We start from the raw sequence: 23,336 nt of genomic DNA on the forward strand, positions 1-23,336 counted from the left end.
TTCACTTATTTAAAGGAAACGTTTTGTTCATAATAGGCAGGCTATTTAAGTTCATTTAAAAAAAAGGAGAAAGTCACTCATTATTGATAATAATAATAAAGAAAATATTCTGGCCATTTTGGAATTAAAACATTTATGCTAATGATACAGCTTGTGGAGTAGTGGGGTTTGATTGTCACTGCACTCCTCCTGACAGAGTTGTAATTGTTGCATGTGCTGAAAATAAGCTCCTCCCTCCACGCCTGTTATACGACAATGCACTTAATGTCACTAAGCTTGAAACTTTGCAAACATGACCGTTTAATATTTATACTAAGTTTGCAAAATCCTTTACACAGTCTAATTGGTCTCAGGACTGAGAGCCACCATCTCACCCAGGCCAATCAATGAAACTGAGACATTTAGCTAACTTCAATTTTCTTAGATGTGGATTAAAAACCAAAAGAACTGCAGATGCTGTCAATCAGAAACAAAAACAGAAGTTGCTGGGAAAGCTCAGCAGGTCTGACAGCATCTGTGGAGGGAAATCAGGGCTAACGCTTTGGGTCTGCTGACCCTTCCTCAAAACTCAGAACTATTCTGGGGAATGCTCGCCAGGCCTGAAATGTTAACTCTGATTTCTCTGCACAGATGCTGCCAGACCTGCTGAGCTTTCTCAAATGTGGAGGAGCTGATGTTGGTCTGGGTTGGACAAAGTTAAAAATCTCACAGCACCAGGTTATAGTCCAACAGGTTTATTTGGAAGCACTAGCTTTCGGAGCGCTGCTCCTTTAAAGTTTGTAAGAAGATTTGCAGCTCGGGTGCTCATTGTTGTGGTTCTGTTCTCCGAGCTGGGAATTTGTGTTACAGACGTTTCGTTCCCTGTCTAGGTGACATCCTCAGTGCTTGGGGACCTCCTGTGAAGCACTTCTGTGATCTTTCCTCCGGCATTTATAGTGGTTTGAATCTGCCGCTTCCAGTTGTCAGTTCCAGCTGTCCGCTGCAGTGGTCGGTATATTGGGTCCAGGTCGATGTGCTTATTGATTGAATCTGTGGATGAGTGCCATGCCTCTAGGAATTCCCTGGCTGTTCTCTGTTTGGCTTGTCCTATAATAGTAGTGTTGTCCCAGTCGAATTCATGTTGCTTGTCATCTGCGTGTGTGGCTACTAAGGATAGCTGGTCATGTCGTTTCGTGGCTGGTTGATGTTCATGGATGCGGATCGTTAGCTATCTTCCTGTTTGTCCTATGTAGTGTTTTGTGCAGTCCTTGCATGGGATTTTGTACACTACATTGGTTTTGCTCATGCTGGGTACCCGATACACAAATTCCCAGCTCGGCGAACAGAACCGCAATAAACACTGCTCCTTTATCAGGAGCTTTTCCAGCAATTTCTGTTTCTGTCTCTTAGATGTGATCTTGGTACAGCCAATTCCTGACAGGGCTCAAGTTCTCACAAGTGATTAACCTCAGATGCACTTCAGTGCCTGGCATATAGGAACAGTGTATTGGTTTTTAGTTTTAATATGTTGAATTGAATATTGCTTTTCTTTAATATCTTGTAACTTAACTGCTGCATTTCCCTACTTTTGTTATGACATCATGTTCACATCTCTATGTAACTTGGTTACTTGGTCTATGACGCATGTTTGATATACATCAGACTACAATGCAGCAATTCATACTTTGGAGGTCTTTTCTCAATAATACTGACACCCAGATGTTGGTTATAAAAAAGGACCAACTCCACAAGCTAAACAATCTTCAGCACATATTTTCTACCGAACTGGATTTGTCCAACATTTAAAGTTAAATAAACTTGAATATATTTCTTGAATAAAATACCAGCATTACAGGTACACTGCAAATCGCAAAAAGATGTGAATCTCGATCTTGTCCATCCAACATCCGATCAATATTTTGTGCAAGATCCTGTTAATTGTTGGAACTTATCTCTTTCTACAAAATTTTATCTGAAAGTCAAGCGTCAGTAGCTTTCACAAGAAATTGTCTGAGTTTAAGAAGACTTAAAGCAAGAGTCTTTCAGTTATTAGCCTAATCAATTTTGCAATCCTATAAACACCTCTCTGGCACTTATATCGAAGTTGACTTCAGGATATCTGGTCGGCATGGACGAGTTGGACCGAAGAGTCTGTTTCCATGCTGTCCATCTCTCTGACTACCCAACTTCCCTTCATTTTGATGTAGGATTAGAAATAACCATTCGACCCTTGTACTTTTTCCTCATGTGTGTACGTGTATAGAGAGCCCATCTTCCAGTCCTGGCAAATCAGGGGGGAATCATGAACATCACTCCAAAGTCTTTTGTGAGACATTTTCTAATCAGCGGAACCCTGAACCAAATCTATTCCAGCCAGCGGTGAGAACTCACTCAGCAAATGAACTACCACCGTCCCATCAGCTACGGAGTTGCCATGCAGTTATTTAACAAGGTAATTGGGTTAGGAGGCACGCGTGCACCAACCAGTTGTTTCAGAGTAGAGGGAACGCGTTTAAAAGCACGTCCGTGCGTCATTCTGGCGTGTCCGTCTATCCTCAGTTCGCTGGAGGGGTTTTAAGGAAAAAAAAGAATATCCTGGTTCTACCCGTAGCATTGGGCGAAACAACCAGCGGCTTGCTGCTGACAGTGGGACGGTGAAATGATTCCTCTCCGTGTGGTTTTGCTGCTGCTAGCAGTGTGTATGTATCAGTGCAGACATGTACATGGTGAGTACTGTGACTCCATTATGTTAAAGCTGCACCAGTGCCTGGGGTGAGGAAGCAGGTGGGGAGGACAAGAGCGTGAGAGGGGGAGAGAGGAAGGAAAGACAGGCTTAAAAACGTGACCCCAGCCTCAGCTGGTCTTTCTTATTCCCTTGGCTATGGAGCTGAAATAGTGGAATCGTGACGGGCTACAAATCTTAGATGGAGCTTTTTTTATTGTTGTAACAACCTCTTGCAGGCTTGTACACACTCGCCTGCTGTTGGTTTGTAGTTGATAATTAAAAAGGCACTCTCCATAGTAGGAAATGGCTTGGGAATAGTCAGACCTATATATCTAAAATGGAACACAATATTAAAAGGGCAACAGCAAACGGAAGGAGCGATGCACTGACTAAAGGAAATCCTCTGTATTAAAGGCAAATCCAATAACGCATCCCTCTGACTCTAGGAGAACCTAGCCATTCAAAGATACTGGGCTGTTCTGGCCAGTGGTCTGTGAATGGGTGTGCGGTGTCGTGGCAGGACCCACTAGTTATCCTTGCGTTGTTAATTTAAAGCGAATTGTTGGCTGCTAAAGTATAATAGAGCTTACTAGGTTCTATAACTTTCCACCCTGAGGTGGCTGCCTCAGAACTCTGTGCATGTGATGCAAGGCTCCGGGAGCGTTGCGTTATTTACTGAATGGATTAGGTTCCTAAACCAACGGCAGCAGGAAACCCACATTAATGGGCATCCTTTAAACCACAAACCGGGAGAGCCGTCAGTTGATGGCGTACTCTGCCAAGTGGCGACGTTATTTGCACCTGTACCTCCCTGCCCTGAGTCAGGATTTCAGTCCAGTTAACTTTAAACTGGAGCATCACCCAGTTCACCCCCCTCCCGGGACGGGGAATGTGGTTAAACTTTAGCAGTTCACCCTGGATTCCCGGCTTATCTCTTGTTTGACCTTGGCTTGGGAACGATGATTAAAAAATGGTCAAAGTGTTCACTTTCTTTGGGTGTATTCGCGTAACGCTATTCGGACTCCTCTCAAATGGAAGAGTGGACCCCCCCTCCCTCCAAGCTGTCTAGAGTGAAACCGTTCCCCTCTCTGGGATCACAGTGCTCCCTGTTAAATGTGCTCTAACTCTGCAGTTGCTGGTGCCCTAGTCGCAGCTGTGACTCAAGTGGCTAGACAGCTCTTTGATCCGGCAGCCGATCAAAGCGTTTCCTCAGCAAAGTTTTTTTTTCTTCATGAAAAAATGATCTTTGAACTGTTAAATACGCGTTTTTAACCTTGGCAGCGTGAAAGACATTTCCTGGAGTCAGACTAAATGACCTTAATGTCAACATGTTGCTGCTTGTTTTAGTCAGGCAGAGCCATACCTAACTTGTGAATACAATTACACGTGGGTGTGTAGGTAAAGGATTTGGCATGTGTCCCCAACTCTGTCTGAATGCTGGTTACAAGGCAGGTTTGTCTTGAGTATCCTGCTAAAGCTTCCTGGGAGGAGAAACACAGGCATATCAATCCTATCAGAAATCTGAGACCACAATCACTTGGCAGGTGGCTTGAAGGCTAACATCAATCTGATTGGATAATTCATGTGAGAATTCTTAATTCGGAGCTCTGCCATTCCATTCTAGAATGGAAATGTAACTTCAGGTATTAAACTTTACTGAAGTATATTCTACCTGACTTTTATGCCACTTTACCAAAAAGGATGAACTACAAGATAGTAATGTGATCTGCACTCGAGTGATTATAATAGTTTTTTGCTTCTGTATGATAAAGTGTATTCTCTAGCTGAATTGCTAAGCCACTCTTAAACTTAGTTGTTTAAGACTTTTGTTAACTTTAAGCTGAAGTGCAAAAGTTTAAATTACAACCTTTTTCCTTGGAGGCTCACGTGTATCTTGTGAGGCATCCCAATTCCAGTGCCGGAATGGCCGCTGCATTCCTTCTGTATGGAAATGTGATGGTGATGAAGATTGCTCAGATGGAAGTGATGAAGCTTCCTGTGGTAAGGAACTGAAATACTCCCTTGTCAGACTTTAACAACTTGTATCTTGCATTCTAGTCAGTTCATTCTCTGCTTTCTAATCACTGTTCCTGTTCAGTATCCTCCAGTATGATGAGCTTTGTCCAACGTGAGTTAGTCAAACCTAATTCTTCTGATCTCTAGCTTCAACTCTGCATTGACTTGCCATTTAAATGGCCTCAATTGTGCCATTTCAGTAACCCTCTTCAGTAATGAACAGGCAACTGAGCTTGGGGCATCCACTAGATTTCAATGTGGATAGCTGAAGACCTAAACTGTTTATACTATGGCCTTAAAAGAAAGGTTTAGTGTAAACTCTCCAATTTGAGCAAAACCTTAACTTGATATATCTATTGCCTAATGTTAAGTCAGCTGTCATGTTCAAGATTGCATGTCCATTGGACTTGATTTAAAATTTTCCCTCTTCATGCTTTGACTTTTTATCCACCTGAAGTCCATATTATTGAAGATGTAGTCACAACAGTTTATCCCAAGCATGCTGTTATGAACAGGTCTAAGCTAATGTCAGTGCTAAACTTGGCAGAAGTCTATTAAACTGCCCAGTAACTACCCTTTATGCTCAAGTTTATTAGAAATGACTCCCTCTAGAGTAGCTGTCAACACTGTCCTCTATACTACTGTAACTAAATGTAAGCATTTGTAACTGAATTGCACTGGCATTATTAGCCAAAAACAATGAAGCTACTGTCCTGTAGTCTAGCTGACTAATTCCTGAGAATTTTCAGGACTGATAGAAGAAGCTAATGCTTCTATCTACATTGACTGACATGGTACTGATCTGTTAAGCCTCAAAGTAGCTGCTTGTAGATCAAAAATGGGAAATAGGGCATGCTACCTATCTCTGAACATGACATCAGGAGTTTTAAATACTGGAGTTATGATTAGTGTCTTCAGCTACCAAGGCCCTGTCACACTCCATACATTAACCCCTTCAGGTTATCAGATGTTCCTTTTCACCTTGCTACTTTAGTCTGTACTAGTCTAACCACTAAACACAATTTATGATCCTTCATTTTGGTAACTTTAAATGCTGTATGTAGTACTGGCACACTGAAAATTACAAGTTTCTCTTTTCCTGTAGGAAAAGTCAGCACATGAGGCTAGATAGTTTCAAACTAAGCCTTTCAAGGATTTTCACCCTTGTTGCTCTAGAATAGTGATACCTTCTTGATTTCTGAATGTGAATAATAGCTGTCACATTGTTCCTTGTACAATAGAAGTCATTAATGAGAGCCCACAATTAACTTCTTTGGAAGAAATTCCAATTGTTTCCCACAAACCACTAAGTCTTTAACACTTTCTAAAGATGCAGTAGGAAAATTTGTCAACATTCTGGGGTTCTTTCTGTTAATATTTCTTTGTATCTCTGGTTCTACTCAACTTGTGGCCATTGAATTAATCATTAGAAGCTTTGTAATAGCAGTTTAAACAAGTGGGATCATTTTGACTAAGGATATATCTAGAGACTTGTGTAACTTAACCCTCATTTACCTAGATTTAACTTTTAAATTGAAGCTTTTCAAATTAAAGCTTTGTGTAAATGGTTTCTCTTAGCCAAGAAAACATGTGGTGCTTCAGACTTTGTGTGCCATGATGGACACTGTGTGCCCAGTAGGTGGCAGTGTGATGGTGATGCAGATTGTGAAGATGGATCAGATGAAAGTCCAGAAGTCTGTCGTGAGTATTAATGCTTGACACTATTTTTATACTAGCTGAGACTCTGCTAATGTAGTAGTAGAGAAATTACTCCATTGTCCTTTTCTGATTTCACTATAGTCTTGCTGACTGCAGCTTAGGCATGCTTATTTTGCTGCTTGATCTTGATTTTTAAACTGTTACAATTCAATGTGAATCTTTCAGTGACTTGATCACATGAAAGTTCTGAACTTGAATCAGCTGGCAAAACCTCAGTGCACATTCTGATTTTTCTCCGTCATGAGGTTGCACAGGACATGGTCTCCTCTGGAATACTGTCCAGTTCTGGTCCTCCAGCTGTAGGAAGGATCCTCTCCCTGGAGAGGGTTCAGACTGGAGGAGTGTTCTGGAGAGCTTAAATTAGAGGCTGGGGTCTTGCTCCTCTGGAGCGTGGAAGGTTGAGGGGTTTCATTATGAAAGAATGAGGGGTATAGGCAGCTAATGGTGGCTGTCTCCTCCGAATGGGGGAGTTTAAGGTGAGGGGACACCTCGACCAGGCAAACTTTTCACATGGTGGGGGGGTTTGCATGTGAGATGAACTTTGTGGATGTGGGTACAGTTCCAATGTTAAGGCACTTGCCTAAGTATGCAAATAGGAAAGGCTTGGTGGAATAACTGCCAGAGCAGGCAAGTGGGACTAGTTTGGAATTATGGTCAGCAGACTGCTGAGACCAAAGGGACGGTTTCTGGACTGTATGCTGCTTGTCCCATGAGCTGTTTCAATTGTGCATACAGCATTCAAGCAAATATTAAGATTGAACTCCAATGTTTCAGCTTTCTTGGTTTTGAAAAACTTGTTTTCTAACTTGCATGTCTGTAACTAAACAGCACAGCTGAGATATTTCTCCTTTTCAGACATGAGAACTTGTCGGGTCAATGAAGTCAGCTGCAGCTCTGGATCTACTCAGTGCATCCCTATACCCTGGAGATGTGATGGTGAAAGAGATTGTGGTGATGGTGGAGATGAAGTAAACTGTGGTAAGCTGTTGGTCAACTGCAAGTTCTGAAAACTGATTTGTCTAAACAGTTATGGTATATCACCAATGGTGTCCAGTTTGGACTGGACCAAGACCATACCAATAGCAAAAATGTAAAGCCCACACGTGGCCTCTTGCAATGACTGGCCACTTTCTTCTAATGCATTTGATCTCCTGCTATTGGATAATTCTAATTGCTCAACCTGTTTACAGTTTGTGCTTTCTAAAATGGAAGACCACATTTTTTTGGGGGGGGTGGGGGGTGGTTGTTTAAGAAACATCAGGGTGAGGGAGGTATGGAATACACTGGGAGGGCAGCTGAGGTGGAAATGCATTTAAGCACTTGGGTAATCATTAAGTGGCATGGCATCCAAGGCTATGGGGTTAATGTTTATACTGGCTTTGGTAGTTCAGACCAACCTGATGGGCTGAAGGATCTCTTTACCTCCAGGTCAACTGTAGTAATTACTAGTTCCAAACCTCCCCTGGGGGCTGACTGGACCTAACCCTGCAAAACATTGTCCACTTTAGATTCCAGTATGAAGAAATCAGATTGGCAGAAGCCTGATGCTATTTTAGTCCTTGTTCTTTCTATTCATGTCCACTTCAGTAAACTGTCACTCAAATCTATCCCCTTTAGGAGTTGACTTATCACTGTCAGTAACATAACAATGCTACTGGCTGTGTAGACACTTTACATTTACAAAGGCTGACTTTGAAATTGTAATTTAGTAGTCCTCTCCATCTAAAGAGTTTAAACTAGCAATTTATAACTTTGCTTCAGTTTGAATACATTGAGCAAGCATTTAGTTTCAAGCCTTTTTTCCTCTTCAGGTGCTCTTACTTGCAGTACACAAGAATTTACATGTGCCAGTGGTAGATGTGTTTCCAAGACCTTCGTTTGTAATGGTGAAGATGACTGTGGTGATGGAAGTGATGAGAAAGACTGTGCACCACCCACCTGTGGCCCACATGAATTTCAGTGCAATAGTTCAGAATGTATTCCTCTGCAATGGGTATGTGACAGCGATGTTGACTGTGCTGATCACTCAGATGAATCTCCAGAACGCTGTGGCCATGCACTCCTTCCCACTGTAAAATGCTCTACTGGTGAAATCCAGTGTGCTTCAGGTGAATGCATCCACCGTAGATGGTTCTGTGATGGAGATGCTGACTGCAGAGATGGAAGTGATGAAGCAAATTGCCGTAAGTAACTTGGCATTGGCCTGAATTAGCATCTGACAGCTTCAGTTGTGAAGAACATGAATTTTAGGGTGCTGTTACAGGGACTGATTCCCAGAAATAGTTCAAATCTGCCATTCATAAACTTATTCACTGAATCTTAGGCCACAATCACTAGGGGGTCTGTGGTTGAATAAGTCAGGTGAACACTTGGGATGCCCAATGACCTAGTGGTAAGGGACAAAATGTCTAAGTGACACTGACCTCTTCATGATTTCAGTCACCCAGTGCAGGTGGTGTAAGGTTCTCTTCCTTCAATGTCAGTTTAACATTTAGGCAAATTTGTTCTGGGTACAGGTTTTAATAATAGTGGCAACCTCTTCAATTAGGAAGTAACCAACATGTTGGTCATTCTGTCCAGATATTACTATAGTTCCTGCAGAGCAGTCTTTGAAGTATTTCAGTACTTTACTCAGTAAACAGCTGTCAGCTCCAATATGAAGCTGTCTGCCATTGAAACTTAGGCAATGGCTGTGCTCTATTGCCATGTAACTGGCACAGATTCATTCCTCATTCTCCACTAACCAGTCTTCTCTCAGACTTCCTCTGTCACAATCTACCTCAATTGCCCAAGTTTAAACTGGACTAGTAAGTATCCAGATCTGGATACTTAATGTGATTTACAAAAATGGTAGCTGTCTCATCACAACTAGTGCTACAATACCCTAATCATGCCATGCCTCTGCACATGGCAGGCAAAAATACTGGCCCAGCCACACCATGTAATCAAACTTGGTTGCATGATAGTAACAAACCACTTTGTTTCACCTAAGCTTCACTCAGCATCATCTTCACATTTGCCTAATGGCAGATGTCATTTTTTTAATGCTAAAAGCTGACTTTAGCCAATCTGTTCTGTAACTCTAGCACTAAAGGGCAATCTGCACACCTTTAACATCTGCAATCTATGCAGCTTCCCTCCAGTGCATGACTAATCAGTGTTTTCTAGTGGAAATTCCACTTGTAAGCATGTTTGCCAATCTAAGGTTGTCTCCATTTTTAGCTCCACAAACATGTAGACCAGATAACTTCAGATGTGCTGATGGAAGCTGTATTCATGGAAGCAGGCAATGTAATGGATTTAGAGACTGCCATGATGGTACTGATGAGATCAACTGCAGGAATGGTAAGTGCTGGTTATAACTGTTGCATGCTTCCTAGTCCCAATCTGAACAGTTCTAATAATTCTCCTTTTTCATTCAGTTTCAGAATGTACTGGTCCAACCAACTTCAAGTGCCACAGTGGAGAATGCATAGATATGACTCTAGTTTGTAATCAGCAGCAGGATTGCCAGGACTGGAGTGATGAACCCCTCAAAGAATGTAGTAAGTGGTTCTTCAGTAGAACTGATTTTAGATTGATTCAGAATTTTGAATCTAACCTACATCACTAATCAGCAACTGGTCTATAACCATCTAACTGACAGACATGGCTTTGAATAAAGAATTTGCTTCTAACCACTGAACCTTGACCTAAAGAGTGAAACTTGTTTACTTTGGTAAACTAACAGGCCAAAGTCTGGTTCTTCAATGCTAATGTTGAACCAACAAGGAGACCAAACCAGACTTTGTTTTTGGCTTGTACACAAACACTCTAGGTACACAAGCCAGCAATGTTTCGAACTAAAATGTAGTTCTGATAGCTTATGCAGTGACTTTCCATTTGGAATGGTGTTGGAGCACAATTGCTGCAATAACTAAATATTGCCACCCAACTTCAATGTCCATATTAAACATAATCAAACTTTCAACTGGATTTTTGTTTAGCTAGTCTGTACATCAAGCTAACAATTGCTTTCCTCTTTTTAGATTTGAATGAATGTCTAGTTAACAATGGAGGATGCTCTCATGTCTGCAGAGATCTTGTCATTGGTTATGAATGTGATTGCCCTGCTGGCTTTGAGTTGGTTGACAGAAAAACATGTGGAGGTAAAGAAACTTTATTTAAACAACTTGAAGGAATTTGTCACTCCATAATCTAATACTTTTTTGCTAACTTAATCTGCAGATGTTGATGAATGCCAAAACCCTAGTGTATGCAGTCAAATCTGTGTCAACTTGAAAGGAGGTTACAAATGTGAGTGCTATGAAGGATATCAAATGGATCCAGCTAATGGAGTTTGCAAGGCCGTAGGTAAGAAACTGAAATGTCTTCCAGCCAGCAAATTTTCAGCTAGAGTACTAGAAATCTTACCAATCTCAAACTAAGCTGCTGTTCCAACTTAATACTAAGGTTTGCTAGTTATTTTAATGTTTAATCCCAATTTTTTTTTGTCTTTGGCCAAATTAAGATCTATTTTGTTAAAGTCAATCAGCCTTTACCACATTGGTCAATTTTCCTTCTAAGCCTAGCCCAAGAATTGAGTTCAGAGGAACTTGTGTTCACCTGAAGTTGTACTCTTTAGTCACATCTTGACATTCAATTGTATTGAGCAACCTTCTGCAGGTAGTTTGGGTTAGCAAAATGAGCTTTGAATTAAAGACTAATTTCTTACAGGTAAAGAACCTTACTTAATGTTTACTAATCGGCGTGATATCAGGAAAATAGGACTGGAGCACAAGGAGTATACTGAAGTAGTTGAGCAACTGAGAAACACTGTAGCACTGGATGCTGATGTTGCAGAGCAAAGACTCTTCTGGGCTGACTTGGGAGAACGGGCAATTTTCAGGTAACTGAAGTCACCAGCCATCTGATCACAAGACTTTTCCCAAATTTGACTTGAATGCCATGTAGCAAGTGACTTTAGCCTCTATGTATGGCACTAAACTGAGACATTCCTGGTCTGTAGATACTACAGTGTTCAATTTCTGAGCTTGCTGTGGGTTTTTGACCATTCAGGCTCCACTATTTGAAAATAACACTTTTTAAAAAAATATTCTACAACTCTTGAGCTTGCTTACCATCCCATCTAATTTGTTCAGACTTTATTTCTATCAGTCTTGAATATTGCCTTAGACAACTAATCTGGGATAGTGTTCCCATTTTAAAATTGTTCACTTCTCAGCTCAATCACAAGCAAGTAATCTACATGACAAAGGAAGTCTAACATTAAAGTGGCTAACAGCTGTGTATTAATGCACTTAATGCCTTGAACTATTCTCTTACTAGTTTTGTTTCTTAAACAGTACTTCTCTGGATCAACGGAGTTCAGGTGGCCACTCCAGAATTGCTAGTGATGTCAGAATCCCTGTGGGAATTGCTGTGGACTGGATTTACAAGAACATCTACTGGACTGATCTGGGCTTTAAAAGTATCTCTGTAACCACTTTTGATGGAACCAAAAAGAAGACTCTCTTTGACACTGATCTAAGGGAGCCAGCTTCTATAGCTGTTGATCCACTAAATGGGTATTTAATGTATAAACTAATACAGCACTGCATGCCACAAAAAACAGAATATTTTGCCTGCAAGCTACTGACATAGTTGGTAAACATTGCTTGTACAAACTTGTGTCTTTAACTTTCTCCTACAGATTTGTTTACTGGTCAGACTGGGGTGAGCCTGCAAAAATAGAGAAAGCAGGAATGAATGGTGTGGATCGACAGCTTTTGGTTAGCAGAGACATCCAATGGCCCAATGGAATTGCAATCGGTAAGTGAAATATATGCTAACAAGGTGCCACACAGGAGGCTGCATCATAGAATCCCTATGGTGGAAACAGGTCACTTAACCTAACAAGTCCACACTGACCCTCCATATCCCACCCAGACCCATTCCCCAAACCCATTACTCTATACTTACCACTGACTAATACACTTACACATTCCTGTATAACTTGGCCAATTTGCATAACCTGCATCTTCAGACTGAAGAAATCAAGAGCACACAACTCTGACAGCACCAAAAGCAAACAGTTGCCCAAGGCTAGCACAGGCAGGGCTAACCACTGCCAGAGACAAGGTGCTAGTATGATAAAGCTTTTCTGTCTGGCAGAAAACAATAGAAATGAGTCCAAGATGGCAGCCAGTGACAAGTGGTGTCCTGAGGTTTGGTGTTGGGACAACCTTTCACCTTCCAATGAAGGAACTGCAGGCATCTTTTCTCTTTCCAAAGAGAAATAGAGCATTGGAGGCTGCAGAAGGATTGGGCATGTTAGTGGGCAAAAGTGGCAGATGGAATACAACATGGGAAGTGAGGTCACCCACTTGGGAGGTAGAATAAGAGAAAAGGTCTACACTCTAGAGAAAATCCAGTAATCTGAATTGCAAAGACTTGCATTCTCATCAAGGATTCTTAAGGAATCAGCCTGCATGTTTACCTTCAGCAAATCTTAAGACTTGTTTTACATTCAATGTACTGGTCAGACTATTTGGAGCATAGACAGTGGGGCCCAAAACTGTACAATGTACAGGCCCTCAAGTGTTCAGGAGTCTCAATGGTCCAGGAATGAAAAGCCTTTAATGAGCCTCTTTTTTTTTGAGGACTAGGTTTATACTTGGAGCTTAGAATGAGAGATTTACTCAAGAACATTCAGTATCTTTGTGTTGGTAGGAGGACCTGAGGTCACTCTTCAGAATAAAGACCTCCCTTTTAGAACAGACTTTTGCAGCCAGCATGGTGAATCCATGGACTCTTCCACAGCCTGCTGTGACACCAGGTCCTCAGTATTTAAGACAGGCTCTTGAGTAACAAAGGTTGCAGACCAAATTAAGTTGAGTAACTTTATCTCCCATGACCAGCAGAGCAGATGTGATGGGCTGAAGAGCCAAATTCTGCTCCATGTCTTATGGTCTAATGGCTGCCTTTATCCACAGATCTTGTGAAAAGCCGTCTCTATTGGGTTGACTCAAAAATGCATACCCTATCCAGTGTGACCCTAAATGGACAAGATAGAAGAAGAGTGCTCTTGTCATATGAGTTCCTTGCTCATCCATTTGCTGTTGCTGTATTTGAAGTAAGGATGTGTTTTTTCTCCCATTAAACACAATTGGCATTATCCTGGCATGCTCTGAATAGTGGAGAGTATTAGTGTCTGGCTCTTCAAGCTAAAGCTTAATGGCTACATTGTTTTGTTACAATATACCTAGCCTAAACTAGGCACTTGAGCTGCCTTCACTCACTGTAATCTCTTTAGGACCGTGTCTTCTGGACTGATGGAGAAAATGAAGCTATCTATGGTGCTAACAAGTTCACAGGACAAGATGTGGTGCTGCTTGCTTTCAATCTTAATGAACCACAAGATATCATAGTTTATCATCAACTTGTGCAGCCATCAGGTATGAAACTTTTTAGTGCCTTCTCCCTTCAAATAGAACATCTGCAAAGCAGCAGAACATCAAACATACCAACAAGTATTGCATCAAGACTGCTACCACCATACCATATCTGAGCTGTTTCCGATATGGGAATCTACCTTAAAGGATTGACTTTGGCTTGCCAAAGTGAAATGAGCTGAGCTCCAAATATGAACTTGTGGCTAATTAAACCTGAACTTAATTCTATTAACAGGGACCAACTGGTGCAATGAGAAAGTGAGGAATGGAGGATGTGAACACATGTGCCTGCCAGCTCCCCAAATTAACAGCCATTCTCCCAAGTACACCTGTGTATGTCCCCATGGTATGGTGCTAGCACAAGATGGCCTACAATGTAAAATAGGTATGTAGGAATTTAACTTTTACTTCTGTCTGTAACTCTCTCCCAACCTGACCAAATGTTGTTCTATAAGCTTATACTTAGCTAGTAAGGCCAGCCTTACTAACAAACCACTCGAGTGCACCTAGTGCTGTTAAACAATATGGTGGGAGTATGGGCCACTGCAGCATGTTGGCTGCTCCTGCAGATGGTAGCCATCGGTTTCAATTATAGTGCAGTCTTTGTTCCTCATCAGCAATTGCAAGTTCACTGCACAAAGTAGGTTGCTCCATTGCACTGACTTCACTATGGAGTAAAGTGTTCAACATAGGATTTTCCTGAAGACTTTGTCCAGCAAAGCTTGACATGATTTGCTGAATGAAAGACTTTGGTTCTCAAGTGGCCATTGACTTTCTAGACAAAACTGCATATGCTAGAATCCAGAGTAGACTAAGCTAGAAGAACACTGCAAGCAAGGCAGCACCAGGAGGTGACATTGTCTGGTATGTCCATGATTGCATAATGGAGTACATACCAGAAACAGGAGTTTTCTACCTCCCCATGCTGTTGGATCACTCCAAGGCTCTTGTCATTCTGATTCTAAACTCAGTATTGAAGTAATGCTGATTGAAGTGGTCTAAATTCAGACCGCTTCACTTTCTCTATTGTCTGTCTGAGGAGCAGTCACTGGAAATTGACCACCTCCTGCCTAACATTCTAGTCTGTGCCCTAGAGTTGCTCTTAGCAAGTGTAAGGCTCTAGCAATTGTTAAAGTAATTAGTGAGCTGTAATAGTTATGGCTAATGCCACTGTCCAATAGTTGCAGCCTTTCTCCACTTCAGTTTGAGACTGTGGCATGAAATTAACTGACCAGTGAATATTACTGGTTTTGAACAGCATGCTGATAACAACTAACCTTTTGGCATGGTCTCTCATTACTACAAAATGAGAAATTGCCAACTTGTGTCCTAGCCTGTCTTGGAGTCAGGAATATGGCTTAGTTTTCATGTTTCAGCACTGACCGGGTCATAGAATCCAGCTGCATTGCATCAAACCCTCAATAGACCTCACTTTCAACACCCAGATTGTTTCATCTACCCTCACCCACTGGTAGAGCATTAACTTCCATGGGTTGACTTTGTTCAGTGGTTCCAACATCTGGACTAGCTTAAATGAAACATGACCAGGCCAAGGATACATCTGTTATCTGCATTCACTAAACCAGTCCCTTGACCATGAGCAGCTACCTGCAGGATGTAGTTTGAATTCCCCTACAAGTGCTTCAGTGAAGCATTCTTCACTAGCCTAAAGGTCTAAGATTTCAGTCATTATTACTTTTACTAGCTTGGCATCCATCTTAGAGTTAAGTCATGATAGCACTTATGCCCAGATGAGTGAGGTTTCCCCATAGCAAAGCCTCTAATTTCTACTGAAATTAAAGTCTCTGGTAGCCATGGAGTCTAGTTCAGGCACTGCTAAATGCAGTTTCTAGGGTTCAAACAATTTCTAGGTGGCTTCCAGTCCAAACAACTGTCTCTGGCTCCCAGGAGGCTCCTAACTTCCTGCTCAGAGGATAATGTCATTTAAGAATGTTGCAGTCTAGTTACAGCAGTTGTAATTCAACGAGGAAACTTTAAAAATACCCTTTTAAACTAACAAGGCTAAAGCTTTAGTTTCAGATCAGTAGAATTTGTTTGGAAGCAGTGGCACTGAAAGTGCTACAAACTTCAAACCCTTATCCCATTCTATACTCTAGACTGATTCTTTGGCAATAGTCACTTGATTCACAAACTGAACAGTGATTCTCCAGATTGGCTTTCTGGAGCCACAGACCAAGCACCACTTTCTGTTCAATCTACAAACTAGAAGTGGATTAACAATTGGCCTTGAACTCATTGGTACTTTCCACTAAAACTTCCATTTGCATTAGATTATATGCAAATTAAAAATTGCAGTGCCCCAATGTTAGCAATTAACTTGGATGAATGAGCAAGGAAATTTTCTTGACACTCCTTTTTTTTTTCCTTCTAAGGAACTACAAGTACTGGACGTGCTCACATTCCACCTTCCTCTGCTTCCCATATAATGTCAACTGTACTTCCAGGCTCTAGAGGTAACTTTCCTTTCTAGTGATGCAGTATCAACTTTTGCTTCTCTGGCATGAACAGTAAATTACACTGCTGCACAGTATTGGTTTGTAGCAATATTTAGATCTGACTGTCTAAGTTCAATCTACTCCTTGTAGACCCAACATTTTAAAACTCCTGGCTCATGAACTAACCAGCAGCTTTAATATACACCAGAACCAAGTCCACTGGTGTCAAAACACACCAAACTGAGGCCAGTCATTTTTCTACATGTCCTTGGCACAATGGATGAAGTAATTCTGAACTGAGTGAACTTCCACTCTTCAGCACATCTCTGTAAAAGTGCATTTTCCCATATGTATTTGTCATCTGAAGCAATGTCTTGTATCACAGGTACAAATGTGAGTGTTCCACTCCAAGTGAGCCACTTTGAGAAAGGATCAACCACTGTCTGGATTATTATTCCTGTTTGTAAGTAGTCTTTGGGCATTTTTCTGCTGTGCAAGGCTTGCATGTGACCTGGCTGAAAGTCATCTGAATCTAATGGACTTCAATATTCCCAATAACTCTCCTTAGCCTCTTCCCCTGATCCACTGTAGCACTTGGCTTCGCATTTTTTTCTTAGTCTTTTTTTCACTGAAGTGACAATTTAGTCTGATATTTCAGCCACTTTATTTTCAGGAGACTAAGTTCAGAACACTCATTGTGCTAACTTTTTTATTTTCAGTGCTTGTAGCAATAGCTTGTGTAGCTGGTTACATTGCATGGCGCAACTGGCAGAACAAGAATACAAAAAGTATGAACTTTGATAATCCTGTCTACTTGAAAACCACAGAAGACAACTTGAACATTGATATCAACAAGCAAAGCCAAGCAGTTGGCCACACTTACCCTGCAGTAAGTAACGTAGCTTTGAAAAATCCATTACCTCAGCTCAAGTCTCTCCATTCTAAACTGAATATCAATATAGATTGTAGTTTAAATTTCATCCTGTTTCCAAAAGTTTAACTGTATAAAAAAACATAACTAATTGGCAAGTATCACTGACTGAGGAGTTATCAAGGTAGATGTTAATTGTTACCAGCTTCCATAATTGGGAAATAGCCTGGTTAAAATCAAAGCTAACACTTCCTTATTCTTTCTACTAGATAGCAGCTTTAACTAGTCCATTCTTCCCAAAAACAGTTCATTCCTCAAGGGGTGGTTATCACTTTGTTTCCAGTTATAATGTGGCTTTGGAGGAAACCAATTCCTCCACCCAGTCATGTGGTTCCAAACCCCATGTACTTGAGGATCAGTTCCCTCTTACTAATTAGTCTCCAATGTCTTCTAGGCAGTAATTTTGAGCTTGGTGTATAAAAATTGACTTGCTATCTTTAATTTTAGATCTCCATTGTCAACACAGAAGATGATTCAGCATGATCCTTTGAAGTTTTACTATCAACTAGTTTGATATGCAGCTCTGACCTACATTACCTAGATGACAGCATGTAATATGGGTTTTGAACTATTTTCTATGTACATAACTTATTTAAAGACTAAGTCACTGTCATTCCTTGCAGTATTAACCTTTTCAAGCACTTTTCACAACATCTTGTGGTGAAATGCAGGCTGGTATCTAAAGATACTGTTATTATTGTATAAACTTGTAAATAAGTCTTGAGCATTTTGAATACAGAATTTTTGCAATGGCTGGGGTAAAAGGACAATTGCCAAACTGCTGAGGGTTTGTAAGAATTTTTATATGCCAAATGGGCATTTGTCTAACTTGCCATGCTTCCAATACTGCTAACAAAATAAAACTCATAATTGCATTTGGAATATAGTTGTCTCTTCCACTTGGAATTACACTGCAATTTACACTAATCTAACTTTACATTTTGAGGATATGTTAAATAGGGTGGTTGAAGGTCCATGTGAGTTTAGACTGTTAGAGCCTTTAAAGGTCACAGCATGTTCCTGACACTCTGCCAATTAGTATGGACTTGTTTAACCACAGGAAGTCAAGACTAGTGGGCCTTGCATGGACTAAACCTCGTTTTGCTTACAACATCCTCAACAGGTAATAGACAGTGCTAGTGATCTGACAGCAGAATACTGCTGGAGAAAACTTAGGTTACTAGACCCTGAAATAACTAACACTAGAATAGCAGCATTAGGCAGAAATTTGCTGTTTTAATGGGCAAAAGCATTTTAATGCAACGAAGTGACCATTGGAAGAATGGAAGCAAGGTTGAGGTTCAAGATAGAAATATCAAAGGTAAAGACAGCACCATGAGACCATGCAGGTGATCCACTCTAGGTTTTATAACCAAAATTGGAAGACTTATCATAATGGAGCTGCTCTAACATGGAACAATACAGGCTTTCTAGCTCTAGAACTACGGCCACAACACAGCAAAAAGACTTTTTCTGTAGTTAAACCATAGCCAATTAATTAGGAAGTCAAACCTTCATGCCATGGAGGAATAGGTGGAAGCATATCACTGAAGCTTCTTCTACTTTTTGGGTTATCGTCAGGTCAGTGGCCTGATCGCATCGTCAGGTCAGTGGCCTGATCGCATCGTCAGGTCAGTGGCCTGATCGCATCGTCAGGTCAGTGGCCTGATCGCATCGTCAGGTCAGTGGCCTGATCGCATCGTCAGGTCAGTGGCCTGATCGCATCGTCAGGTCAGTGGCCTGATCGCATCGTCAGGTCAGTGGCCTGATCGCATCGTCAGGTCAGTGGCCTGATCGCATCGTCAGGTCAGTGGCCTGATCGCATCGTCAGGTCAGTGGCCTGATCGCATCGTCAGGTCAGTGGCCTGATCGCATCGTCAGGTCAGTGGCCTGATCGCATCGTCAGGTCAGTGGCCTGATCGCATCGTCAGGTCAGTGGCCTGATCGCATCGTCAGGTCAGTGGCCTGATCGCATCGTCAGGTCAGTGGCCTGATCGCATCGTCAGGTCAGTGGCCTGATCGCATCGTCAGGTCAGTGGCCTGATCGCATCGTCAGGTCAGTGGCCTGATCGCATCGTCAGGTCAGTGGCCTGATCGCATCGTCAGGTCAGTGGCCTGATCGCATCGTCAGGTCAGTGGCCTGATCGCATCGTCAGGTCAGTGGCCTGATCGCATCGTCAGGTCAGTGGCCTGATCGCATCGTCAGGTCAGTGGCCTGATCGCATCGTCAGGTCAGTGGCCTGATCGCATCGTCAGGTCAGTGGCCTGATCGCATCGTCAGGTCAGTGGCCTGATCGCATCGTCAGGTCAGTGGCCTGATCGCATCGTCAGGTCAGTGGCCTGATCGCATCGTCAGGTCAGTGGCCTGATCGCATCGTCAGGTCAGTGGCCTGATCGCATCGTCAGGTCAGTGGCCTGATCGCATCGTCAGGTCAGTGGCCTGATCGCATCGTCAGGTCAGTGGCCTGATCGCATCGTCAGGTCAGTGGCCTGATCGCATCGTCAGGTCAGTGGCCTGATCGCATCGTCAGGTCAGTGGCCTGATCGCATCGTCAGGTCAGTGGCCTGATCGCATCGTCAGGTCAGTGGCCTGATCGCATCGTCAGGTCAGTGGCCTGATCGCATCGTCAGGTCAGTGGCCTGATCGCATCGTCAGGTCAGTGGCCTGATCGCATCGTCAGGTCAGTGGCCTGATCGCATCGTCAGGTCAGTGGCCTGATCGCATCGTCAGGTCAGTGGCCTGATCGCATCGTCAGGTCAGTGGCCTGATCGCATCGTCAGGTCAGTGGCCTGATCGCATCGTCAGGTCAGTGGCCTGATCGCATCGTCAGGTCAGTGGCCTGATCGCATCGTCAGGTCAGTGGCCTGATCGCATCGTCAGGTCAGTGGCCTGATCGCATCGTCAGGTCAGTGGCCTGATCGCATCGTCAGGTCAGTGGCCTGATCGCATCGTCAGGTCAGTGGCCTGATCGCATCGTCAGGTCAGTGGCCTGATCGCATCGTCAGGTCAGTGGCCTGATCGCATCGTCAGGTCAGTGGCCTGATCGCATCGTCAGGTCAGTGGCCTGATCGCATCGTCAGGTCAGTGGCCTGATCGCATCGTCAGGTCAGTGGCCTGATCGCATCGTCAGGTCAGTGGCCTGATCGCATCGTCAGGTCAGTGGCCTGATCGCATCGTCAGGTCAGTGGCCTGATCGCATCGTCAGGTCAGTGGCCTGATCGCATCGTCAGGTCAGTGGCCTGATCGCATCGTCAGGTCAGTGGCCTGATCGCATCGTCAGGTCAGTGGCCTGATCGCATCGTCAGGTCAGTGGCCTGATCGCATCGTCAGGTCAGTGGCCTGATCGCATCGTCAGGTCAGTGGCCTGATCGCATCGTCAGGTCAGTGGCCTGATCGCATCGTCAGGTCAGTGGCCTGATCGCATCGTCAGGTCAGTGGCCTGATCGCATCGTCAGGTCAGTGGCCTGATCGCATCGTCAGGTCAGTGGCCTGATCGCATCGTCAGGTCAGTGGCCTGATCGCATCGTCAGGTCAGTGGCCTGATCGCATCGTCAGGTCAGTGGCCTGATCGCATCGTCAGGTCAGTGGCCTGATCGCATCGTCAGGTCAGTGGCCTGATCGCATCGTCAGGTCAGTGGCCTGATCGCATCGTCAGGTCAGTGGCCTGATCGCATCGTCAGGTCAGTGGCCTGATCGCATCGTCAGGTCAGTGGCCTGATCGCATCGTCAGGTCAGTGGCCTGATCGCATCGTCAGGTCAGTGGCCTGATCGCATCGTCAGGTCAGTGGCCTGATCGCATCGTCAGGTCAGTGGCCTGATCGCATCGTCAGGTCAGTGGCCTGATCGCATCGTCAGGTCAGTGGCCTGATCGCATCGTCAGGTCAGTGGCCTGATCGCATCGTCAGGTCAGTGGCCTGATCGCATCGTCAGGTCAGTGGCCTGATCGCATCGTCAGGTCAGTGGCCTGATCGCATCGTCAGGTCAGTGGCCTGATCGCATCGTCAGGTCAGTGGCCTGATCGCATCGTCAGGTCAGTGGCCTGATCGCATCGTCAGGTCAGTGGCCTGATCGCATCGTCAGGTCAGTGGCCTGATCGCATCGTCAGGTCAGTGGCCTGATCGCATCGTCAGGTCAGTGGCCTGATCGCATCGTCAGGTCAGTGGCCTGATCGCATCGTCAGGTCAGTGGCCTGATCGCATCGTCAGGTCAGTGGCCTGATCGCATCGTCAGGTCAGTGGCCTGATCGCATCGTCAGGTCAGTGGCCTGATCGCATCGTCAGGTCAGTGGCCTGATCGCATCGTCAGGTCAGTGGCCTGATCGCATCGTCAGGTCAGTGGCCTGATCGCATCGTCAGGTCAGTGGCCTGATCGCATCGTCAGGTCAGTGGCCTGATCGCATCGTCAGGTCAGTGGCCTGATCGCATCGTCAGGTCAGTGGCCTGATCGCATCGTCAGGTCAGTGGCCTGATCGCATCGTCAGGTCAGTGGCCTGATCGCATCGTCAGGTCAGTGGCCTGATCGCATCGTCAGGTCAGTGGCCTGATCGCATCGTCAGGTCAGTGGCCTGATCGCATCGTCAGGTCAGTGGCCTGATCGCATCGTCAGGTCAGTGGCCTGATCGCATCGTCAGGTCAGTGGCCTGATCGCATCGTCAGGTCAGTGGCCTGATCGCATCGTCAGGTCAGTGGCCTGATCGCATCGTCAGGTCAGTGGCCTGATCGCATCGTCAGGTCAGTGGCCTGATCGCATCGTCAGGTCAGTGGCCTGATCGCATCGTCAGGTCAGTGGCCTGATCGCATCGTCAGGTCAGTGGCCTGATCGCATCGTCAGGTCAGTGGCCTGATCGCATCGTCAGGTCAGTGGCCTGATCGCATCGTCAGGTCAGTGGCCTGATCGCATCGTCAGGTCAGTGGCCTGATCGCATCGTCAGGTCAGTGGCCTGATCGCATCGTCAGGTCAGTGGCCTGATCGCATCGTCAGGTCAGTGGCCTGATCGCATCGTCAGGTCAGTGGCCTGATCGCATCGTCAGGTCAGTGGCCTGATCGCATCGTCAGGTCAGTGGCCTGATCGCATCGTCAGGTCAGTGGCCTGATCGCATCGTCAGGTCAGTGGCCTGATCGCATCGTCAGGTCAGTGGCCTGATCGCATCGTCAGGTCAGTGGCCTGATCGCATCGTCAGGTCAGTGGCCTGATCGCATCGTCAGGTCAGTGGCCTGATCGCATCGTCAGGTCAGTGGCCTGATCGCATCGTCAGGTCAGTGGCCTGATCGCATCGTCAGGTCAGTGGCCTGATCGCATCGTCAGGTCAGTGGCCTGATCGCATCGTCAGGTCAGTGGCCTGATCGCATCGTCAGGTCAGTGGCCTGATCGCATCGTCAGGTCAGTGGCCTGATCGCATCGTCAGGTCAGTGGCCTGATCGCATCGTCAGGTCAGTGGCCTGATCGCATCGTCAGGTCAGTGGCCTGATCGCATCGTCAGGTCAGTGGCCTGATCGCATCGTCAGGTCAGTGGCCTGATCGCATCGTCAGGTCAGTGGCCTGATCGCATCGTCAGGTCAGTGGCCTGATCGCATCGTCAGGTCAGTGGCCTGATCGCATCGTCAGGTCAGTGGCCTGATCGCATCGTCAGGTCAGTGGCCTGATCGCATCGTCAGGTCAGTGGCCTGATCGCATCGTCAGGTCAGTGGCCTGATCGCATCGTCAGGTCAGTGGCCTGATCGCATCGTCAGGTCAGTGGCCTGATCGCATCGTCAGGTCAGTGGCCTGATCGCATCGTCAGGTCAGTGGCCTGATCGCATCGTCAGGTCAGTGGCCTGATCGCATCGTCAGGTCAGTGGCCTGATCGCATCGTCAGGTCAGTGGCCTGATCGCATCGTCAGGTCAGTGGCCTGATCGCATCGTCAGGTCAGTGGCCTGATCGCATCGTCAGGTCAGTGGCCTGATCGCATCGTCAGGTCAGTGGCCTGATCGCATCGTCAGGTCAGTGGCCTGATCGCATCGTCAGGTCAGTGGCCTGATCGCATCGTCAGGTCAGTGGCCTGATCGCATCGTCAGGTCAGTGGCCTGATCGCATCG

At 44.7% G+C, this 23,336-nt stretch overlaps 1 protein-coding gene across 2 annotated transcripts; it reads left to right on the top strand.

Moving 5' to 3' along the window:
- The first annotated feature begins 2,475 nt into the window (after nucleotides 1-2,475).
- On the top strand, nucleotides 2,476-18,134 carry vldlr (very low density lipoprotein receptor). Of its 2 annotated transcripts, none has more exons than XR_015759401.1 (19): nucleotides 2,476-2,705; nucleotides 4,586-4,705; nucleotides 6,299-6,421; nucleotides 7,295-7,417; nucleotides 8,251-8,622; nucleotides 9,662-9,784; nucleotides 9,862-9,984; nucleotides 10,468-10,587; nucleotides 10,667-10,792; nucleotides 11,156-11,327; nucleotides 11,785-12,006; nucleotides 12,132-12,250; nucleotides 13,414-13,553; nucleotides 13,734-13,875; nucleotides 14,108-14,257; nucleotides 16,266-16,346; nucleotides 16,714-16,791; nucleotides 17,156-17,217; nucleotides 17,707-18,134. XR_015759401.1 is itself a non-coding variant. In XM_043718504.2 (19 exons), exons 1-19 carry the CDS (start codon nucleotides 2,639-2,641, stop codon nucleotides 17,740-17,742), a joined length of 2,607 nt encoding a protein of 868 aa, XP_043574439.2. In that variant the 5' UTR covers nucleotides 2,479-2,638; the 3' UTR covers nucleotides 17,743-18,134. The 2 variants fall into 2 exon arrangements, 1 of the variants encoding a protein (XP_043574439.2); XM_043718504.2 differs by having other exon boundaries at nucleotides 2,479-2,705; nucleotides 17,048-17,217.
- Nucleotides 18,135-23,336: the final 5,202 nt, after the last annotated feature.

Source organism: Chiloscyllium plagiosum, unplaced genomic scaffold (assembly GCF_037043375.1).
Source record: "Chiloscyllium plagiosum isolate Xiang-an unplaced genomic scaffold, Cpla_swu_hap1 HiC_scaffold_2, whole genome shotgun sequence".
Classification (NCBI taxonomy): Eukaryota; Metazoa; Chordata; class Chondrichthyes; order Orectolobiformes; family Hemiscylliidae; genus Chiloscyllium; species Chiloscyllium plagiosum.